Below are 23,506 nucleotides of genomic sequence, written 5' to 3' on the forward strand. Positions count from 1 at the left end.
CAGACAAAGCAATATACTTGTGGTTTTACCTGCACTCTGGCCCGCACAACATCCATGGGATTGGTGATGGTGGAGGCTGTGGCTGCTGCCATTGGCCCAGCGATAGCCTGCAGAAGCAGGTGAGGACAATCACTGGGGGCTAGTTTGGAAAGGTTCTCTGTAAACATGAACATAGTGAAAATGTAAGGCGCAAAAACATATCAGATGCATTTCAAGCAGCTTTAGAATTGCCCATGTCATGTAATATCATACAAAACCTAGCTAAAATCTAGTACTGCTTGCTTAGTATCTGCCTGCCGTGGCAGGTAGAGTCACCTACCTGCATAAAAATGATAAAAAGGCCACCACACCGCGCTATTGGGGATGTAGGTGAGGAGGGATGCCACGTATCCCCGGTAAAATCCCCGGAAACCATCAGCGGCGCATATCTGCACCACAATGTCCCTGGTTTGTCCGAAAGTCACTTTGCTCTTGGATGTCGCCATCATTATTTTGGGTTTGACCTTGAAGCGGCTCAGGTGTCCCACCTGGCCTTGCATCATGAGCTGCTGAGAGACCATATCTATGGGCACAGTGATGGTCTGGGCCACCAGGGACGCCGCTCCCCCTGCCCACAGAGACTTCACTGTGTTATTGCTGGAATATTGGGACACGTACTTCCTTACCAGTTCATAGGTGGTGATGTAGGCCTGGCCTGAGATCAAGGTGAAGGTGTTAACCATAAAGCCTCGGTAGAGGCCTCGCGGGCCCTCCGCCTTCAGGATCTTGTAGAAGGCGTCAAAGGTGCCTGTGTAGAGGGACTTGCCCTTCTGCACCTGCAGCCGGGTGCGGATGAGGGTGAACGGGTAGACTGTGGCCCTGGTGGTCATGGTCATGAACACACCCAGGGAGTAGAACTTTTTCTTGTCCAGGTCCTCCCATTCAATGATCCGGATGTTGCGTTTCTTCTCCTCCATCCTGCCTGCTGGTGTCCACAGCTCCTTGTTGAATGGACCGCGCCCTCCACAACACCTGATGGACCAAGAGAAGGACATTGAGGCAGGTCTCAAAAAGCACAAAAAGAGGATTTCATCACTCACCATCTCAGATTGTTTTTTTAAAAACATTATTTAAAGACAATTTGAACTCTGAGAAATGAAGCTAATTGATTGCACCAAAAATGGCCATTTCAATTGATAGAATATTCAATAAATATAGTAACCAACATTTGATTTGAACCAGACCTCTTATTAGCAATTATTACGTGAGGAACCCAAATAAATTGTCAAAAGCCAACCACAGACCCCCCCAAACCAAGCCCACCTCAACGACAAGTATACAGCATCAGTTCTCTGTCTGACGAGTACTATGACGCTGCGACTAGGAGTATCGTTTCTTTCTTCATACCCATGTAATGCATTCTCAGTGAACTTGGTGATGGCCATCTTCCCCCGTTCAGAGAAATTAGTCTTTGAATTTGTTAAGTTCATGTACCATCATACAACAGCATATTACCAGGTTCTGATCACAAGATGGTGCTGTTGAATGTCCCCCACACCCTCAATGTTAATTTAAGACTGAACCTTCAAATTATGATTTAGAAATGTAAATTGAATGTTTAAGTTAGAACATACATCAAATAAAAAGCATATAAAACCCCAAAATTGCCTTGAGGACTACTCATTCCTCATTTCATTATAATTGCAGTGATGTTGCTACATCCAAATTGATATTGGCAACCAGTTGCAGTGGTTTGTTCCTTAACGGTGCAGATGTGCTGCATCAAAACCAAACACATGTCCTCTCCATTTGGCCAAGAAAATTATCTCGCTGGATAACTTGGATGCATGAATTTCACATTTACGTCCATGTTTTCATCATCCACAGAATTAGCTATACCAATCCAGTTACCATCATCATAGCAGCAACACTAGAATATCAGATACACGCATATTCACCCTTGTATGCTCATCAGTGGGTTTCCCATGGTCAAAGTCAAATTTTATAGCATAATCTGTGTATTTGAAAACTCTTTGTATCCATGAGGCTTTTGGAGAGTCGTACAAAGTGATGGAAGCTGTGGGTTTCTGGCAGAGTTCTTGAATTCTAGTTTGCTACTATAAGTACTGGATTGGAATTGCTGATGCTGTGGAGCAAGGTCATTTTCTTGGCCAAACAAGCACCATCTGCTCCATTAAAATGAGAATCTCACTATTCAGGACTCTAACCTGTATTTGTTTTGTAAATGGAATGTTATCCTGTTTGTGGTAGGGGGCAGCATTTTCACTTTTGGATAAATAGAGTGCCCAAACTGAACTGCCTCCTACTCTGTCCCAGATCCTAATATATGCATATTATTATTAGTATTGGGTAGAAAACACTCTGAAGTTTATAAAACTGTTTGAATCATGTTTGTGAGTATAACAGAACTTATTTAGCAGGCGAAACCGAGGACAAACCATTCAGATTTTTTTTTTTTAAGTCACTGTCTTTTCAATATGTTTTCATGAGGAATCCAGAATTCTAATTGACTTTCCTGCCTATCGCTTCTACTGGATGTCACCAGTTTATAGAAATTGGTTGAGGTTTTTCCTTTGTGTAATGAAAAAGTACCATAGCTCAGAACGAACGTCACTTCATGTGTACCTTTTGATAGTAACCAGAAAAGTAGCGTCAGTTTGTTTTGCTCCTGTCTTGAACACAGATCATCCAGTCTTCAATTTGATCGATTATTTATGTTTGGAAATACCTAAAGTTGTATTACAAAAATAGTTTGAAATGTTTTGGCAAAGTTTACACTTTTTTTCTGTAGCGACGTTGCATAAGTTGGAAGCGGTGATTTTCTGGATCAAGCACGCTAAATAAGACATTTTGGATATATGTCGACAGAATTAATCGAACAAAAGGACCATTGGTGATGTTTATGGGACATTTAGAAGTGCCAACAAAAGAAGCTCGTCAAAGGTAAGGCATGATTTATATATTTTTTCTGTGTTATGTGTCACGCCTGCAGAGTTGAAATATGCTACTCTCTCATTGTTAACTGTTGTGCTATCATCAGATAATAGCATCTTATGCTTTCGCCGAAAAGCCTTTTTGAAATCTGACATGTTGGCTGGATTCACAACGAGTGTAGCTTTCATTTGCCATCTTGGGCATGTGTAATTTAATGAAAGTTTGATTTTTATAGAAATGTATTTGAATTTGGCGCTCTGCATTTTCCCTGGCTATTGGCCATGTGGGGCGCAAGCGTCCCGCCTACCCCAGAGAGGTTAAAGAAGGTTCCAAACAGTTTTTGCAATTTCACTTGTTTTTGATAAACTTACTCAAACTTCCTGAGCCTCATTCTGGAGTTCCAGGCCATCCAAAAAACATGAACAAAGGCTCCAACACCCAAATACGTCCTTTTACAAAAGGCAAAGCTCTCAGTATCGTGAAGCAGATCTTTAGATGTTGTACACATGAAATTGTGCCATACCAAACTTTATCCGCAACGTTATAATCCATTTTGTTGAACACAAGCGATACTTTCTGAGAGAGATGGTATGCTACAAAGCTAGCTAGCTAATACAGTTGCATCACTGATGAAAGGGGGAACACTAAGTCTGTTGTTATTTTGCTTATGTTAGCTAAAAGTTTGTTTGCTACCTAGCCAGCTTCGCACGTGTGTGTTTTGGGATAGGGTTAACAACTAGCTACTTTCAGGTTGTTTTGAGCTTTGCTATTGTTATCATTCTGCAAAACATGTAGTTTGCCAACGTAAAATGGCTTAGAGCGCATTCACATATCTGATCCTGTATCTTATGTTTGGGTACCCTGATACGGTAGGTCTAGTTAGGTCTATAAAGCATGAGTGAAACGCAATATTGTACCCAGGCGAGATGCGTTTAACTTTTTGTCCATTGTAGACTACCTAGCTGGCTCACATCATGTAGAATGTGCGGCTCGCAAATCACATCATGAAACGGTTATGTAAAGTCGTGGCCAAAAGTTGAGAATGACACAAATATTAATTTCCACAAAGTTTGCTGCCTCAGAGTCTTTAGATATTTTTGTCAGATGTTACTATGGAATACTGAAGTATAATTACAAGCATTTCATAAGTATCGAAGGCTTTTATTGACAATTACATGAAGTTGATGCAAAGAGTCAATATTTGCAGTGTTGACCCTTCTTTTTCAAGACCTCTGCAATCCGCCCTGGCATGCTGTCAATTAACTTCTGGGCCACATCCTGACTGATGGCAGCCCATACTTGCATAAGCAATGCTGGGAGTTTGTCAGAATTTGTGGGTTTTGGTTTGTCCACCAGCCTCTTGAGGATTGACCACAAGTTCTCAATGGGATTAAGGTCTGGGGAGTTTCCTGGGAATGGACCCAAAATATCAATGTTTTGTTCCACAAGCTACTTAGTTATCACTTTTGCCTTATGACAAGGTGCTCCATCATGCTGGAAAAGGCATTGTTCGTCACCAAACTGTTCCTGGATGGTTGGGAGAAGTTGCTCTCGGAGGATGTGTTGGTACCATTCTTTAATTCATGGCTGTGTTCTTAGGCAAAATTGTGAGTGAGCCCACTCCCTTGGCTGAGAAGCAACCCCACACATGAATGGTCTCAGGATGCTTTTTTAACAGTATAGCTTCCGTCCCTCTCCTCGCCCCTACCTGGGCTCGAACCAGGGACCCTCTGCACACATCAACAACTGACACCCACAAAGCTTCAAGGTCTCAGAGCGAGGGACGTTACCAATTGAAATGCTATTAGCGCGCACCACCGCTAACTAGCTAGCCATTTCACATTGGTTACACTTTACTGTTGGCATGACACAGGACTGATGGTAGCGCTCACCTCGTCTTCTCTGGACAAGCTTTTTTCCGGATGCCCCAAACAAACAATCTGAAAGTGGATACATCAGAGAAAATGACTTTACCCCAGTCCTCAGCAGTACCTTCTGCAGAATATCAGCCTTTCCCTGATGTTTTTCCTGGAGAGAAGTGGCTTCTTTGCTGCCCTTCTTGACACCAGGCCATCCTCCAAAAGTCTTTGCTTCACTGTGCATGCAGATGCACTGACACCTGCCATTCCTGAGCAAGCTCTGTACTGGTGGTGCCCCGATCCCGCAGCTGAATCAACATCCTGGCGCTTGCTGGACTTTCTTGGGCGCCCTGAAGCCTTCTTCACAACAACAATTGAACCGCTCTCCTTGAAGTTGTCCGATAAATGGTTGATTTAGGTGCAATCTTACTGGCAGCAATATCCTTGCCTGTGAAGCCCTTTTTGTGCAAAGCAATGATGACGGCACATGTTTCCTTGCAGGTAACCATGATTGACAGAGGAAGAACAATGATTCCAAGCACCACCCTCCATTTGAAGCTTCCAGTCTGTTATTCGAACGCAAAACATATTTTGGTCATCAAAAAGAAAGGAGGACCAAGGCACTCTTCATATAATTGACTAAAATGCCTTTATTAGTATGGCATGTTCAATAGAAACAACGTTTTTTTTAAACCGACGCGTTTAAGTTTTTTTTTTAAATGTTTCTATTGAACATGCCATACTAAGAAAGGCATTTTAATCAATTATATGAAGAGTGCCTTGGTCCTCCTTTCTTTTTGATGACCAATTTACCCCTTTCACCAAAGAGCACCTTCTATCTACCAAAATGTACTATTGTGTACCTTAGTAGCGCTTCCCTTCCTCCTCTTTCTACTAGCAAAACATATTTTGTATAAATCTCACCAATGGCACCAATGTTCCTGGGAACCCGAGTTTCATGTGAAAACGCCCCTAAATTGAACAACATGAGCTGGCAATAGATACAATGTCATTGTATTGTATAGTGACGCCATTGTAGTATTATCAGGTAGGCTAATGTGTAGAATAGATAGTGTGGGATCCTGGCTAGGGTGGATCCAGTTGTGTTTTAACTTTTCTATTTATCTATGTTATGCAGGCTGATGCCGGTGGAGGCACAGAAATGAGTGGATTGGCCATGGCTGCAGAGATTTCCACAATCAACTCCTCACCTAACTCCAAGCAAAAGCCAACCTGGAACCCATGGAACAACTGCAACTCCGGAGTCTGTAGATATCACAGAACTGAGAATGCTGCTATCCAGTTAACAGCAGACTGGATAGCACCCTCACCCTCCAATCCAACAAGGGCTATCCAACAGACTGGGCTATCCAACAGACTGGATAGCCCTCACCCTCCGATCCTACAAGTCCCAGACGTGCTCAATGGGATTGAGATCCTGGCTCTTTGCTGGCCATGGCAGAACACTGACATTCCGGTCTTGCAGGAAATCATGCACAGAACGAGCAGCATGGCTGGTGGCATTGTCATGCTGGAGGGTCATGTCAGGATGAGCCTACAGGAAGGGTACCACATGAGGGAGGAGGATGTCAAAATTACATCACTGCTGACAGTGTCTTTCAATATGCCCATTTACATGAATGAACCATTCGGGACAGGCACTACAAAGTCAGCCCAATTCCCTTAGCTCGGGTCCTTATCCAGCATACCCGGAAGCTAGAGATAGAGAGGAATAGAACAAACAAACAACTCGCTCATCCACAACATAGATAAGTATAATAAATATTGCTTATATTAAATATGAACACTGACAAGTGTGAAATGTATGTACTAAGACAGAAGTTAAGTTAACAATGTGGGTCGACACACAAATTATCTTATAACGGAGCTGGGAGGAGTGATGAATGTGTGCGTGTGTTAAAGTACCAAATGCTGCCCGCGGCCAGTGACACATAGACCTTACAGTGAAATGCTTACTTACAAGCCATTAACCAACAGTGCAGTTAAGTAAAAAAGGTATTAGGTAAACAATAGATAAGTAAAGAAATACAAATAAAATAAAAACATTTTAAAAAATGGTGGCGGGACACAATGCATAGTCCGGGTATCCATTTGATTAGCTGTTCAGAAGTCTTATGGCTTAGAGGTATGTGCTGTTGAGAAGCCTTTTGGTCCTAGACTTGGCGCTCCGGTACCGCTTGCCGTGCTGTAGCAGAGAGAACAGTTTATGACTGGGGTGGCTGGAGTCATTTCTTTGTGCCTTCCTCTGACACCGCCTGGTATAGAGGTTCTAGATGGCAGGCAGCTTAGCCCCAGTGATGTACTGGGCCGTACGCACGACCCTCTGTAGTGCCTTGCGGTCGGAGGCTGAGCAGTTGCCGTACCAGGCAGTAATATAACCTTTTGAGGATCTGAGGACCCATGCCAAATCCTTTTAGTTTCCTGAGGGGGAATGGGCTTTGTCATGCCCCCTTCACGACTTGTGTGTTTGGACCATGTTAGTTTTTTGGTGATGTGGACACCAAGGAACATAAAGCTCTCAACCTGCTCCACCCTGTTGATGAGAATGGGGGCGTACTCGGTCCTTTTCCTGTAGTCCACAATCATCTCCTTTTCCTTGATTACGTTGAAGGATAGGTTGTTATTCTGGCACCACCCGGCCAGGTCTCTGACCTCCCTATAGGCTGTCTCGTCTGTCAGGCCTACCACTGTTGTGTCGTCTGCAAATGTAATGATAGTGTTGGAGTCGCGCCTGGCCATGCAGTCGTGGGTGAACAGGGAGTACAGGAGGGGACTGAGCACACACCCGAGGGACTCGTGTTGAGGATCAGCGTGGCAGATGTGTTGTTACCAACCCTTACCACCTGTGGGCGGCCCGTCAGGTAGTCTAGGATCCAGTTGTAGAGGGAGGTGTTTAGTCCCAGGATCCTCAACTTAGTGATGAGCTTTGAGGGCACTATGGCGTTGAACGCTGAGCTGTGGTCAATGAGTAGCATTCTCACGTAGGAGTTCCTTTTGTCCATGTGGGAAAGGGCAGTGTGGAGTGCAATAGAGATTGCATCATCTGTGGATCTGTTTGAGCAGTATGAAAATTGGAGTGGGTTTAGGGTTTCTGGGATTATGGTGTTAATGTGAGCCATGACTAGCCTTTCAAAGCACTTCATGGCTATGGACTTGAGTGCTACGAGTCTGTAGTCATTTAGGCAGGTTACCTTTGTGTTCTTGGGTACAGGGACTATGGTGGTCCGCTTGAAACATGTTGGTATAACAAACTCAATCAGGAACAATCAGACACCTGACTGATCACACAGTCGTCCAGAACAGCTAATGCTCTCATGCATGCGTCAGTGTTACTTGCCTTGAAGCGAGCATAGAAGCGATTTAGCTCGTCTGGTAGGCTCGTGTCACTGGGCAGCTCGCGGCTGTGCTTCCCTTTGTAGTGTGTAATAGTTTGCAGGCCCTGCCACATCGGAAGAGCGTTGAAGCCGGTGTAGTACAATTCAATCTTAGTCCTGTATTGGCGCTTTGCCTGTTTGATTGTTCGTCTGAAGGCGTATCAGGATTTCTTATAAGCGCCCAGGTTAGAGTCCCGCTCCTTGAAGGTGGCAGCTCAAGCCTTTAGCTCAGTGCGGATGTTGCCTGTAATCCATGGTTTCTGGTTGGGGGGTGACATCATCGATGCACTTATTGATGAAGCCAGTGACTGATGTGGTGTACTCCTCAATGGTAGAGGAATCGCGGAACATATTCCAGTCTATGCTAGCAAAACAGTCCTGTAGCTTAGCATCTGCGGGATCTGACCACTTTATTGACCGAGTCACTGGTGCTCCCCGCTTTAGTTTTGCTTGTAAGCAGGAGGATGGAATTATGGTCAGACTTGCCAAATGGGGGGCGAGGGAGAGCTTTGTATGCGTCTCTGTGTGTGGTGTAAAAGGTGGTCTAGAGTTGTTTTTTCCTCTGGTTGCACATTTAACATGCTAATAAAAATTAAGGAAGACGGATTTAAGTTTCCCTGCATTAAAGTCCCCGGCCATTAGGAGCGCTGCGTCAGGATGAGCATTTTCCTGTTTCCTTATGGCCGTATACAGCTCATTGAATGCGGTCTTAGTGCCAGCATCCGTCTGTGGTGGTAAATAAACAGCCACAAAAAAATATAGATAAACTCTCCTGGCAAATAGTGTGGTTTACAGCTTATCATTAGATACTCTACTTCAGGCGAGCAAAATCTAGAGACTTCCTTAGATTTCGTGCACCAGCTTTTGTTTACAAATATACATAGACCAACCCGTCTTACCGGAGTGTGCTGTTCTGTCTAGCTGATGCAGCGTATATCCCGCCAGCTGAATGTTATCAATGTCGTCATTCAGCCACGATATAGTAATATTACAGTTTATGTCCCGTTGGTAGGATATTTGTGATCATACCTTGACAACTTGTCAGACATAGAGAACTGATTATGTACACTGGCCGTTGGGGTGGGCTTGGTGTGGTGTCGGGGGTCAGTGGATGGCTTTTGACCATTTATTTGGATTCCTCATGTCATTGGTAGGATGATGTTTGGTCCAAATCGGATGTTAGCTACTATATTTATGGAATATTATGTGAATCCTAATTTTTAAAAAAGGGACAACTTGGGTGCAATCAATTAGCTTCAAATCTCAAATCTCAAATTATATTTCAACAACAATGTTGCAGGAATGCTTATCTCATGTTTCTAACTGCAGAAATCATTTCAGAACAATCTGAGATGATGGGTGTCATGGCTTGCTGAAATGACAAAGAAACAATCATAGTCTGTGACAAAAATGGTCTGTTGAACCTCACATTCAATTTTAGTACTATAATACAGTTGTACTTGAGGAATACCTATGCAAATCTAGTTTATAACATACTCAGGGTTCCTACACCTAATTCAAGGACTTTCCAGTCCCAATTCCCTCAAATTCAAGGACCCAACATGGCATAGTTTGAGACGTGGATCAAGGTTAGTTACAACACTGATCATTTTTAGAATGAGAACTAGCAGGCTTTATAGAAGCTCACAGACAACAATTAAAAAGAGAGGCTTGAATGTGTGAAAACTTCTCAATTGTGCTGTGTTACAGTGATGGCAGACTGAGTGGTCTCTTGCCTTCTCTAACACAGCACAGCAAAACAATATTGTGTAAGTTGAGCGATAAAGACTGACTTATTTACGAGTTGAAGAGCTAAGTAACTCCTCGTTTATTTCATTAGCACCAGCTTCACCACATAAAACACATCGCAGAGCAAAAACAACCTTTTTTTTCATGACCATGACCAAATGAATAGATAAACAAAAACACATGACCATAAATAAAATATTTTGCAACAAAAGATTAGATAAATTAATTGGATAAAAATAAATAAATAAAACATTTGCCCAACCATTGTGTTCTGGGGTTGTTGGCCTTTTTGGTTAATTTGCTTTTTTATTTTATTTTTTAGCACTTGCTCATTGAGTAGTTTCTCAAACTGTTAAAACAGTGCCCAACCCTTGCTTTTTGCTGCTATGCCCCTTCATTTGCTTTTCAGGTCATTCACTTTTTCGTTGAGTAGTGTTTCTATTTCAGCTATTTGTGCACTTTTACCTTTAACACCCTTTCTCAGGCTATTGGACTTGGCAATAAGAGTGAGGTTGCCTGTGCTCTCCGCTTTGAGTGCAAATTTGTCTGCTGGGGTGTTGGGAGCATTTATGCCATCTGTCAGTCTTTTCTTCCCTTTAAGTTAATCTATAAGGTATTTTCTTTGTTCCTCCATTCTTCTCTGTCCCACTGACATCTGCAGCGGTCTGTCAATGCAGACATTTTGTATGCCCCCCCACAGCTCTTATGTGGTCAACTATACATCGCTGTGCTACGTATGAATCTTCCTTCAAGTTCTCCACTTCAATCTGCCAATTGCTGGAGAAGCCGCACTCTACTGAGGCTTGCCCGTGTGACAGTAAGAGGAGTTGGAGGCAAAGTCTCCACAGATTTCTGAGCTCTTTGACATTACTCATGTAAAAATGTGTCCATGCTGTCTTGGACAGGATCAAAGTTTACAAACAGTGTTGGGCCTGGACAATGTCATCAATAAAATGTGAGTATTGTCGAATGTCATCATCACAATCTACTTCCTTCACCCGATGACTATTTACAAGGTAGATCAGGGCCTTCTTCAACTTTGCTGTACACAGCATCTTTCCATTTGTGCCCTGCCATTTCCCTTGGATCCAAGAAAGAAAGATGCGAGACCAGAGATCACTTCAATGGAGATTTCTCAAAGAGTTTGTTAACAGTTGTGAGCATACATTAGGGCGGCAGGGTAGCCTAGTGGTTAGAGCGTTGGACTAGTAACCGAAAGGTTGCAAGTTCAAATCCCCGAGCTGACAAGGTACAAATCTGTCATTCTGCCCCTGAACAGGCAGTTAACCCAGGTCGTCATTGAAAATAAGAATTTGTTCTTAACTGATTTGCCTAGTTAAATAAAGGTTTAAAAAAAAATAACTACACTTCTTGCAAGAGATTTTGAAGTCCAATATTTTCTGTCCAATTTTCTTCCCTGCGGACAAGTCTCTCACAATTCTTCGAGTAACAAAGCCCAAGTCGACCTGTGAGGAGTCGATGTGATTGGATGACTGGGTCACCTCGACATCAAGAGGTTTTTGAGGGGTTTTCGCTTCTTTCATGAGGTCTGGCTTAATGAATCTGCTCATCAAGCTCTTAAGCAGGTTGATCAAGTCTGTAGAGAGAAATGGCACCATGGGCTTATCGGTCTGGTAGAATGTGAGGAATGGTGTCACTTCTTTGCTCACTGACAAGATTAAATTCAGTTTTGCTGTCATGAGAGGGTCCTTAAGCCTCCTCAATCACCTCAAAAGACTTTGTGCCTGGATTTGGACATCTCTTCTCTACAGCCTTCACATATGTTGCCATATGGGGTAAATACTCTAAAGAGCTTTCAAGCACAGGCGCATTTTCAACCCACCGTGTCATGCAAAACTTAAGTGGCATTTAGGGATCTAATGATCCAATGATGTTAAAGTAGTCCTCCCTACGGGCTGGAGTACCCTTCAAAAGGTGGTACATAGCATGCAGTACACTGTCGACTTTCCACTCCGTTTCTTCCACTCCCTTCTGAAATGCTCCATGTACAATATGGAGACCTCAACTGCCTATGTTTATAAGGTGTAGGACTATTTTATTCTCACAGGGCTTCTCAACCTTTGAGTAAAATGACCAATTTACATTTGGTTCATCCATGGAGATCTGAACCATGTTTTTCTTTGGTAGATCTTCGGTGCTCTTCTCATTGACCGCTTTAAGGTCCAACGCAGTCACATGTCCCATAAATTTAGAATCGTAAAACCTCGTCACAACTTTCCTCATCCCATAAACGGACGTGAAAGTCACACTGCTTTGACTGTTTTTTTCTGTTAAGGCTCTCATCAAAGTGAAGTACATAGTCCTCCTCCCCAGCAGACAGTTTTTTAGACAAGTGCTTGAAATGAGGAGCCAAGCCATGTGTGCACACATAGCTGGACTTTGTTGGCCCGCATGCGAAGGTCTTGGCTATTGCACAGTCTGGGAACGTCGCAGAGAACGGCACACCTAAGAGTAAAAAAAAATATTGATTTTAAACACTTATTTATGTTTCTAGCCTGTGTGTTAACGTGTGTGTGTCACAGAGAGAGAATATGAAATATGAAAACAAACATAATATTCTTAAAAATAATTTAATGTTACAGGTGACAGTTTATACTTAGCTAACGTTTGCTTGCTAGCACTATAGACAGGTGTGATTCTGTGGGAGAACTGACAGACATCTAGATAACGTTAGCTAACAACATAGCAAAAGTTAATTTTATTGAATAATTATGTAGCGTTAAAGTTTATATACCTAACCACAAAGAGACAGAATAATCTAGCTAACTAATTAACGTTAGTAACTAACTAAGTAAGTTGTTGTATTCCTTTCTACATGTTACCAGGGGTAGGACCTACCTGCTTTTAACTTGCAGAGTGCCGTCCTGTGTGATTCTCCAGCAGCATGGCTCATCACATCTGCGTCGCCCATGGCGTGAACTTTTATTGACTTGCTGCAGGCTCTGTATTGGGCCACATGGATGCCCCGCGGATCTTTAATAAGCCAGTCTTTGTAAATGTCTTTGGTGAGCCACGAGTCCTGGAATTTACATTTTCCAGGCATAGCTGAAGGTTCGCTTATCGTTAGCTTTCTAGCTTGCTTGCCACTGTTTAACCTGCACCATTCGACTTCAATCACTCATGCACGCACGTGACCGTCGCATTCTCGAGGCAGGTGGCGCGTGAAACAAGGATACACAGACAGCGGGAGACACACACGCAGACAGCAGAACGTAGCCTATCACTGACATTACATTTAAAAAAATAAACTAAAAGAACTTCAATTTCTATTCTTGCACAAAATGTATAAATTCAAGCACTTTCAATGACCCATGTCTATTTTCAAAAACTTTTTAATTCACAAACTTTCAAGGACCCGTGGGAACCCTTCATACTGCATGAAGTGTGTCTAGATGAAACTTAGATTTTAGTTTAAGTTAATGTGTAGCAAACAGACTAGTGACTACTTATTAGGGCTGACCCCAATTAGTCGACTGGTAGATTGTTTGGTCGTTAGGCTGTTGGTCAACCAAGATTGTTTTAATTTAAGCAGTAACATATATATTGGCGCCCATCTCGGTGAACTAACCCATTGCGGACGCCTAGATTAAAAGGCAATTCATGCTTAATCCAAAAATGTGGTCAGAGGTTCCATATGGAGGGTGTGATGCAACTGCTAAACCTCCAGAGGCATGCAGAGACCAAATCAAGCTCCATACCGCATCGCCTCCCAAATTTTGAAACAATGCGGAGGACTCTGTATAGCTCCGCATTGATATGATTGGTTGGCGGTAGAAAACACAAACCGACTTCCTTGACAACAGCTCTGTGCTGTTCCGCGAAGCGCAAGAAGCATGAATGCCCTGACTTCTGCGGAGGTCGTATCATCGTAAATGCTGCATTGCCAATGCAGACGTCGGGTTGACCATGCGCCCAGATGAACTTCTCTCTCCAGAATGTGCTCTACCACGCCCTGTTATTTTTATCCCCGGATTCCTACCGCAAACTGAACATTTTCATCTGGATCTTCACAACTAGCTAACCGCAATCCCGGATGACTACTCCTGGCTAGCGTTTCTATCCCAGAGCAAGCACCAATTAGCTTGAATCTAGCCCGGCCAGGGCTCCTGTGCTACCACCGAAGTATAGTCCTGAGCTACAATATCCGGACCCCTTCTACAGCCGGTATGGGGCATGGAACCCCGCAGATCCCCTAAGGACTGGAATACCGACATAATCTGCCCGAGGACTCCCAACAGGCCCCTCAGGCGCGACGCCCGCTGAAGGCCCATTATGCTAACCAGCTAGGCCTGCTAGCTACCTAGAGCTACTTGGAACCCTACTAATTCCACGACTGGTCTTTCGACGTCACCGCACGAAGAGGCAAAAACAGACTTACCCCTATCGTGACGTCCCCCAAAGGCTAACTTTCTAGCCCCTGCTATCTGCTTGCTTGCTAACCCAGTCAGCTAACTGCTAGCTTGCCTGCCCGGTCTGCTAACTGCTAGCCCTTGCTAACTGCTTGCTTGCTAACCCAGTCTGCTAACTGCTAGCCCCTGCTAACTGCTTGCTAACCCGGCCTGCTAACTGCTAGCTTGCCCCGGTCTACTAGCGGCTAGCTTGTTTAGCCCTGGCCTACTAACTGTTAGCATCGGTCTGCTAACTGTCTGAATCGCTGTGTCCCCAGCCAGCCCAACCACTCACTGGACCCATATGTTCACTTGGCTACGCATGCCTCTCTCTAATATCAATATGCCTTGTCCATTACTGTCCTGGTTAGTGATTACTGTCTTATTTCACTGTAGAGCCTCTAGCCCTGCCTTAACCAACCATGTTGTTCCACCTCCTACCCTGAATTATCCATTGCTAACTTTTTATGCCAAGATAGAACTGCCAAAGGGGGCGATGTTGCAATCTACTGCAAAGATAGATAGTAATACAGAACTCTGCAGGCTAAGTCTGTACCCAAACAATTTGAGCTTCTACTTCTAAAAATTCACCTTTCCAGAAACAAGTCTCTCACTGTTGCCGTTTGCTATAGACCTCCCTCTGCCCCCAGCTGTGCCCTCGATACCATATGCGAATTGATTGCCCCCCCCATCTATCTTCTGAGCTCGTGCTACTAGGTGACCTAAACTGGAACATGCTTAACACCCCGGCCACCCTACAAACTAAGCTTGATGCCCTCAATCTCACACAAATTATCAATGAACCTACCAGGTACAACCCCAAATCAGTAAACACGGGCACCCTCATAGATGTCATCCTAACTAACTCGCCCTCCAAATACACCTCTGCTGTTTTCAATCAAGATCTCAGCTATCACTGCCTCATTGCCTGCATCCGTAATGGGTCTGCGACCAAACGACCACCCCTCATCACTGTCAAACGCTCCCTGAAACATTTCTGCGAGCAGGCCTTTCTAATCGACCTGGCCGGGGTAGCCTGGAATGACATTGACCTCATCCCGTCAGTAGATGATGCTATTCTTTAAAAGTGCCTTCCTCACCATCTTAAATAAGCATGCCCCTCTCAAAAACTGTAGAACTAGGAATAGATATAGTCCTTGGTTCCCTCCAGACCTGTCTGCCATTGACCAGCACAAAAACATCTTGTAGCGTTCTGCATTAGCATCGAATAGCCCCCGTGATATGCAACTTTTCAGGGAAGTTAGGAACAAATATACACAGGCAGTTAGAAAAGCTAAGGCAAGCTTTTTCAAACAGAAATTTGCATCCTGTAGTACTAACTCAAAAAAGTTCTGGGACACTGTAAAGTCCATGGAGAACAAGAGCACCTCCTCCCAGCTGCCCACTGCTCTGAAGCGAGCTGTCACCACCGATAAATCCACTATAATTGAGAATTTCAATAAGCATTTCTCTACGGCTGGCCATGCTTTCCACTTGGCTACCCCTACCCCGGTCAACTGCCCGGCACCCTCCACAGCAACCCGCCAAAGCCCCACCATTTCTCCTTTACCCAAATCCAGATAGCTGATGTTCTGAAAGAGCTGCAAAATCTGGATCCTACAAATCAGCCGGGCTAGACAATCTGGACCCCCTCTAAAATTATCTGCTGAAATTGTTGCAACCCCTATTACTAGCCTGTTCAACCTCTTTCGTATCGTCTGAGATTCCCAAAGATTGGAAAGCTGCCGCGGTCATCCCTCTCTTCAAAGGGGGTGACACTCTAGACCCGAACTGCTACAGACCTATATATATCCTACCCTGTCTTTCTAAGGTCTTCGAAAGTTAACAAACAGATTACTGACCATTTTGAAACCCACCATACCTTCTCCGCTATGCAATCTGGTTTCAGAGCTGGTCATGGGTGCACCTCAGCCATGCTCAAGGTTCTAAACGACATCATAACCGCCATCGATAAGAGACATTACTGTGCAGCCGTATTCATCGACCTGGCCAAGGCTTTCGACTCTGTCAATCACAGCATTCTTATTGGCAGACTCGACACCCTTGGTTTCTCAAATGATTGCCTCGCCTGGTTTACCAACTACTTCTCTGATCGATTTGAAATACTGAACTCTGAGGGACTGTTGTCCGGAACTCTGACAGTCTCTATGGGTGTGCCACAGGGTTCAATTCTCGGGCCGACTCTCTTTTCTGTATACATCAATGTTGCTCTTGCTGCTGGTGATTCTCTGATCCACCTCTACGCAGACGACACCATTCTGTATACTTCTGGCCCCTCCTTGGACACAGTGTTAACCAACCTCCAGCTGAGCTTCAATGCCATACAACTCTCCTTCCGTGGCCTCCAACTGCTCTTAAACGTAAGTAAAACTAAATGCATGCTATTCAATCGATCACTGCCCGCACCTGCTCGCCCGTCCAGCATCACTACTCTGGACGGCTCTGACTTAGAATACGTGGACAACTACAAATACCTGGGTGTCTGGTTAGACTGTAAACTCTCCTTCCAGACTCACATTAAATATCTCCAATCCAAAAATAAATCTAGAATCGGCTTCCTTTATCGCAACAAAGCATCCTTCACTCATGCTGCCAAACACACCCTCGTAAAACTGACCATCCTACCGATCCTCAACTTCGGTGATGTCATCTATAAAATAGCCTCCAACACTCTACTCAACAAACTGGATGTAGTCTATCACAGTGTCATCCGTTTTGTCACCAAAGCCCCATACACTACCCACCATTGCGACCTGTACGCTCTCGTTGGTTGGCCCTCGCTTCATACTCGTCGCCAAATCCACTGGCTACAGGTTAAGTCTCTGCTAGGTAAAGCCCCGCCTTATCTCAGCTCACTGGTCACCATAAAAGCACCCTCTCGCGCTCTAGCAGGTATATCTCACTGGTCACCCCCAAAGCCAATTCCTCCTTCGGTCATCTTTCCTTCCAGTTCTCTGCTGCCCATGACTGGAACGAATTGCAAAAATCTCTGAAGCTGGAGACTCACATCTCCCTCACTAGCTTTAAGCACCAGCTGTTAGAGCAGCTTACAGATCATTGCACCTGTACATAGCTCATCTGTAAACAGCCCATCTATCTACCTACCTCATCCCCATACTGGTATTTATTTTTTTATTTTGCACCCCATTATCTCTACCTGCACATTCATCTTCTGCCGATCTACCATTCCAGTGTTTAATTGCTATATTGTAATTACTTCGCCACCATGGCCTATTTATTTCCTTAACTTACCTCATTTGCACTCACTGTATATAGACTTTTTGTTTTCTTTTGTTCTACTGTATTATTGACTGTGTTTGGTTTATTCCATGTGTAACTCTGTTGTTGTATGTGTCGATTTGCTACGCTTTATCTTGGCCAGGTCGCAGTTGCAAATGAGAACTAGCCTACCTGGTATAAAGGTGAAAACATATTTTTTTATAAAACAAATTGTGCACGTTCATTGTGCCATAACTTCATTGTGTGAATTGTTTGCGATTGAATAGAACACATAATAATAAACACACAATGAGTAATGATAACTTGGCTATATACACGGAGTACCATAACCGAGTTGATGTAATTGAGGTAGATCTGTAGCAGCCGTGCGGTAGCATGGAGAACAGTCCGACTTGGGAGGCTAGAGGCTGACAATTTTTAGGGACTTCCTCTGACACCGGTTGGCATAGAAGTCCTGGGTGATGACAGGGATCTCGGCCCTAGTGATTAGAGGTCGACCGATTAATTAGGGCCGATTTCAAGTTTTCATAACAATCGTTAATTGGTATTTTTTATATATATATTTTTTACACCTTTATTAAACTAGGCAAGTCCGTTAAGTACACATTCTTATTTTCAATGACGGCCTAGGAACGGTGAGTTAACTGCCTTGTTCAGGGGCAGAACGACAGATTTTTACCTTGTCAGCTCAGGCATTCGTTTTTGCAACATTCCGGTCACTAGTCCAACGCTCTAACCACCTGCCTTACATTGCACTCCTGCGTGGCAGACTGACTACCTGTTACGCGAGGGCAGCAAGAACCCAAGCTAAGTTGCTAGCTAACATTAAACTTATCTTATAAAAACAATCAATCTTAACATAATCACTAGTTAACTACACATGGTTGATGATATTACTAGTTTATCTAGCGTGTCCTGCGTTGCATATAATCGATGCGGTGCCTGTTAGTTTCTCATTGAAATCACAGCCTACTTGATGATTTAACAAGCGCATATTCAAAAAAGCACTGTCGTTGCACCGATGTACCTAACCATAAACATCAATGCCTTTCTTTAAAATCAATACACAAGTATATATATTTAAACCTGCATATTTAGTTAATATTGCCTGCTAACATGAATTTCTTATAACTATGGAAATTGTGTCATTTCTCTTGCGTTCCGTGCAAGCAGCAGTTTGGGCCGCATGGCTCATTGCAAACTGTGTGAAGTCCATTTATTCCTAACAAAGGCCGTAGATAATTTGCCAGAATTGTACATATTTATGACATAACATTGAAGGTTGTACAATGTAACAGCAATATTTAGACTTAGGGATGCCATCCGTTAGATAAATAATTTCACTGAAAGAATAAACGTTTTGTTTTCGAAATTAAAGTTTCCGGATTCTACCATTTTAATGACCAAAGGCTCGTATTTCTGTGTGTTATTATGCTATAATTAAGTCTATGATTTGATAGAGCAGTCTGACTGAGCGATGGTAGACACCAGCAGGCTCGTAAGCATTCATTCAAACAGCACTTTCATGCGCTTTGCCATCAGCTCTTCACTGTGCTTCAAGCATTGAGCTGTTTATGACTTCAAGCCTATCAACTCCTGAGTTTAGACTGGTGTAACCGATGTGAAATGGCTAGCTAGTTAGCGGGGTGCACGCTAATAGCATTTTAAACGCCACTCGCTCTGAGAATTGGAGTAGTTATTCCCCTTGCTCTGCATGGCCCTCGCTGCTTCGAGGGTGGCTGTTGTCGATGTGTTCCCGATTCGAGCCCAGGTAGGGCAAGGGACGGAAGCTATACTGTTACACTGGCAATACTAAAGTGCCTATAAGAACATCCAATAGTTAAAGGTATATGAAATACAAATCGTATAGAGAGAAATAGTCCTATAATTCCTATAATAACTACAACCTTAAATGTTTTACCTGGGAATATTGAAGACTCGTGTTAAAAGGAACCACCAGCTTTCATATGTTCTCATGTTCTGAGCAGGGAACTTAAACGTTAGCTTTCTTACATGGCACATATTGCACTTTTACTTTCTTCTCCAACACTTTGTTTTTGCATTATTTAAACCAAATTGAACATGTTTCATTATTTATTTGAGGCTAAATTGATTTTATTGATGTATTATATTAAGTTAAAATAAGTGTTCATTCAGTATTGTTGTAATTGGCATTATTACAAATAAAAAAAATTGGCTGATTAATCAGTATGGGCTTTTTTTGGTCCTCCAATAATCGGTATCGGTGTTGAAAAATCATAATCAGTCGACCTCTACTAGTGATGTACCGGGCAGTACGCACTACCCTCTATAGCGCCATTGGTGGTTGATGACAAGCAGTTGCCATACCAAGTGGTTTAAGTGCAGCTTTAGAATTCTGAGGATCTGAGGGCCTATGCCAAATCTTTTCAGCCTCCTTGAGGGGGAAGTGGCATTGCCGTGCACTCGTCATAACTGTGTTGGTGTGTGTGGACCATGATAGATCCTTAGGGATGTGGACACAGAGGAATTTCAAGCTCTCAACCTGCTCCACTACAGCCCTGTTGATGTGGATGGGGTGAGCTCGGCCCTCCGTTTCCTGTAGTCCACGATCAGCTCCTTGCTGATGTTGAGGGAGAGGCTGTTGTTCTGGCAACACACCACCAGGTCTCTGACCTCCTCCCTATTGGCTATCTCATCAATGTTGGTGATCATGCCTACCAGTCGTGTCGTTGGTAAACTTTGTATTGGAGTTGTGCGCGGCAACACAGTCATGGGTGAAGAGGGAGTACAGGATTCGACTAAGCATGCGCCACTGTGGGGCTCCTGTGTTGAAAATCAGCTTGGCCGATGGGTTGTTGCCTACCCTCACCACCTGGGGGTGGACCGTCAGGAAGTCCAAGATGCAGAGGGAGGTGTCCGTCCCAGGGTCCTTAGCTTAGCGGGCACTATGGTGTTGAAGGCTGAGCTGTAGTCAATGAACAGCATTATCACATGGGTGTTTCTCTTGTCCAGGTGGGAAAAGGCATTGTGAAGTGCAATATAGATTGTGTTATCTGTGGATCAGTTGGGGCGGTATGTGAATTGTGGGCCCAGGGTGTCTGGGATGATGGTGTTGATGTTAGCCATGACAAGCCTTTCAAAGCATTTCATGGCTACAGATGTGAGTACCACGGTGCAATAGTCATATAGGCAGGTTACCTTGGCCTTCTTGGGCACAGGGACTATGGTGGTCTGCTTGAAACATGTAGGCATTACAGACTGGTTCAGGGAGACGTTGAAAATGTCAGTGAAGATACTTGCTAGCTGGTCAGCGCATGCCCTGCAGCCTTGTGAATGTTAACCTGTTTAAAGGTCTTACAACGGCTACGGAGAGCATGATCAAAGTCGTCCAGAACAGCTGGTGCTCTCATGCATTGTTCAGTGTTGCTTGCCTCGAAGCACGCATAGAAGGCTTTTAGCTAGTATGGTAGGCCTGCGTCAATGGGCAGCTCGCGGCTGGATTTCCCTTTGCAATCCGTGATGATACGCTTACACACACACAGGTGTGTTCGGAGCACACTAGATAGCTAATTAGTACATGCGGCCACTTAGGTCTTCTGTAAACATGTAATGTTACAAGGAGATATGGCCGTGTGGGAACACTAACCCTATAAAGGTGGTAGTAATTTAACTTTTTTTTTTTTTACCTCCTCGCTGATATGAAAGATAGGTTACTTATATTTCCAAAACCGTACCACATGCGATGCATTTTAACGTTCAGAACGAGTGTCAAAACATTAACAAAACTCCCTCGACCATAAGATACTATCGTCAATAGGCACATAAGCAGTTAGCGTCTAGGAATGGGTTAGTTTTAGATAACAAATAATGGCTACAATAACCATGTTTCCATCCAGTTTTTAATGAGATTAAATGTCATACAGTATTTTTTCAGTGTAATTGTATAAATGCAGACAGAATGTTAATTCGGCATTGTGGGAATTTGTCGTAAAATTCATAATTTGGTAGAGTTGAAAATGCGATGGAAACATTTTAATTTCAATTTTTTTCCGGCACATTAAAACTTGAGCGAAAAAGTAAAATGTGCGCACTACGTCATCACGTACTGATTTGTATCTGCAACAAGTCCGTTTGGTGGAATCACCACTGGTGGGAACATTCGCATATTTTCTTTTGCGGATGTATTACTTTCGCATGAAAATCGATCCCAAATTGTATGGAAACCTAGCTATTTTCTGCAGACAGCGCACACGCAATTGAAGAATACAATTTATCATGAGCGCTCTGGTTAAACCTATCGCATGAACTGTTGATAAAAAGCTTAGCTATGTGTCATCGTAGGAATAAACATGGTGAAACGACCTTACAAAACAAGGAAACGTGACTTACCGTGTTATAGAGCCATTTTCACATAGCTCAAGACGGCATGTCTATGCTACACACGGCTAAACTTAACTATATGTATAACGTTCTTATAGCCTTGTAAAAATAAGCATTCGTTGAAAGGATTCGGACTAGTTAGAATATGGTTTGATGTCAAATGCATGCCGTCCATTCGTAAATGTACGGTCACCGATGCTTGAGCGAGCGTCTCGTCAGCAACATTAAAAAGTACTTCCGGGTCACGAAGTTTTTCAAAATAAAAGTCCCCTCCCCCGCTTATGAAAAAAAAGTACTGCATTACAGTGTAATTGGAGTGCAGTACAACTGCAGTATTCTGCAAATACTGCGTCCAAAATAAAATTTTTACTCTAGTAATTTTGCAGTACAACTGCAGTTACAGTGCCATATAACTGCAGTTTTTCTGCAATTACTGCATCCAACATACCACAGTCGCCTGCAGTTACTGCACTTTTTCAGAACTGAAATCTTTTTTTGCAAGGGACGTAACAGTAGAAGTGTCATTAACCTGTAAAATATTAACAGTGATTCATATTTGAGTGGCATTTGCATTAAATGTGAGTTTTAAAACATGTTTCAAGGTCAAATAAATGCCACAAATACAGTACACTGTATATGAAATACATATTTTTCTAGGTGCCGAAGTAAAAGTGGGGTTGGGATTATTCACTTGGGTTTTTAGAATCTAAATGTGGTGTTATTTAATGGGGGGCAGAGGTCTAAATGCCGAGCAACACTTTGTACTGCATTCACTGCACTGTAGGCTTACAGGTGATCAATTACTGATCAAGCAAAACGATTGAGAGTGTGTCCATAGAATACAAAACAGCCAATCGCCTCTTTAAGCCTCTTCCGTTAAGTAAACGGATGAGGTCCAACAAGTCCAGAACAGCAAGGCTTGGTAACAGCACCTACTCTGAGGCTGTGAGATCGGTGAACTCAAGTTGAGTCTAAATCGTACCACTTAAATTTTATACTGTCACTAACTCTCTGCTGAATGACTAATTCAGGACTATATCTAATCAATAGATACAGTTGCAGTAGGAAGTTTACATACACTTACGATGAAGTCATTAGAACTTATTTTTCAACCACTCCACAAATGTCTTGTTCATAACAAACTATAGTTTTGGCAAGTCGGTTTGGACATCTACTTTGTGCATGACACAACAATTGTTTCCAGAAAGATTATTTCACTTATAATTCACTGTATCACAATTCCAATGGGTCAGAAGATTACATACACTAACTTGACTGTGCCTTTAAACAGCTTGGAAAATTCGTGAAAATTATGTCATGGTTTTAGAAGCATCTGATAGGCTAATTGACATAAATTGATTCAATTGGAGGTGTACCTGTGAATGTATTTCAAGGCCTACCTTCAAATTCAGTGCCTCTTTGCATGATTTTCATGGGAAAATCAAAATAAAAAAATTGTAGACCTCCACAAGTCTGGTTCATCCTTGGGAGCAATTTCCAAATGCCTGAAGGTACCACGTTCATCTGTACAAACAAT

At 43.2% G+C, this 23,506-nt stretch overlaps 1 protein-coding gene across 2 annotated transcripts in view; it reads right to left on the reverse strand.

Annotated features, from left to right (window-relative positions):
- Positions 1 to 22,195, reverse strand: part of LOC139368424 (solute carrier family 25 member 44a) — a 26,965-nt gene extending 4,770 nt beyond the window's left edge. For both annotated transcript variants that reach the window (XR_011626962.1, XM_071107302.1), the window contains exons 1-3: positions 21,979 to 22,195; positions 320 to 1,011; positions 30 to 157 (exon numbers count right to left, since the gene is read on the reverse strand). Coding sequence is in view for 1 of the 2 variants with exons in the window: in XM_071107302.1 (XP_070963403.1) it covers positions 30 to 157; positions 320 to 956 (765 nt within the window). In the remaining variant the exon portion in view is untranslated. The remainder of the gene's footprint in view (positions 1 to 29; positions 158 to 319; positions 1,012 to 21,978) is intronic.
- Between the last annotated feature and the right edge of the window lie 1,311 nt (positions 22,196 to 23,506).

The sequence above is a fragment of the Oncorhynchus clarkii genome, chromosome 2 (genome assembly GCF_045791955.1).
Source record: "Oncorhynchus clarkii lewisi isolate Uvic-CL-2024 chromosome 2, UVic_Ocla_1.0, whole genome shotgun sequence".
Taxonomy (NCBI): domain Eukaryota; kingdom Metazoa; phylum Chordata; class Actinopteri; order Salmoniformes; family Salmonidae; genus Oncorhynchus; species Oncorhynchus clarkii.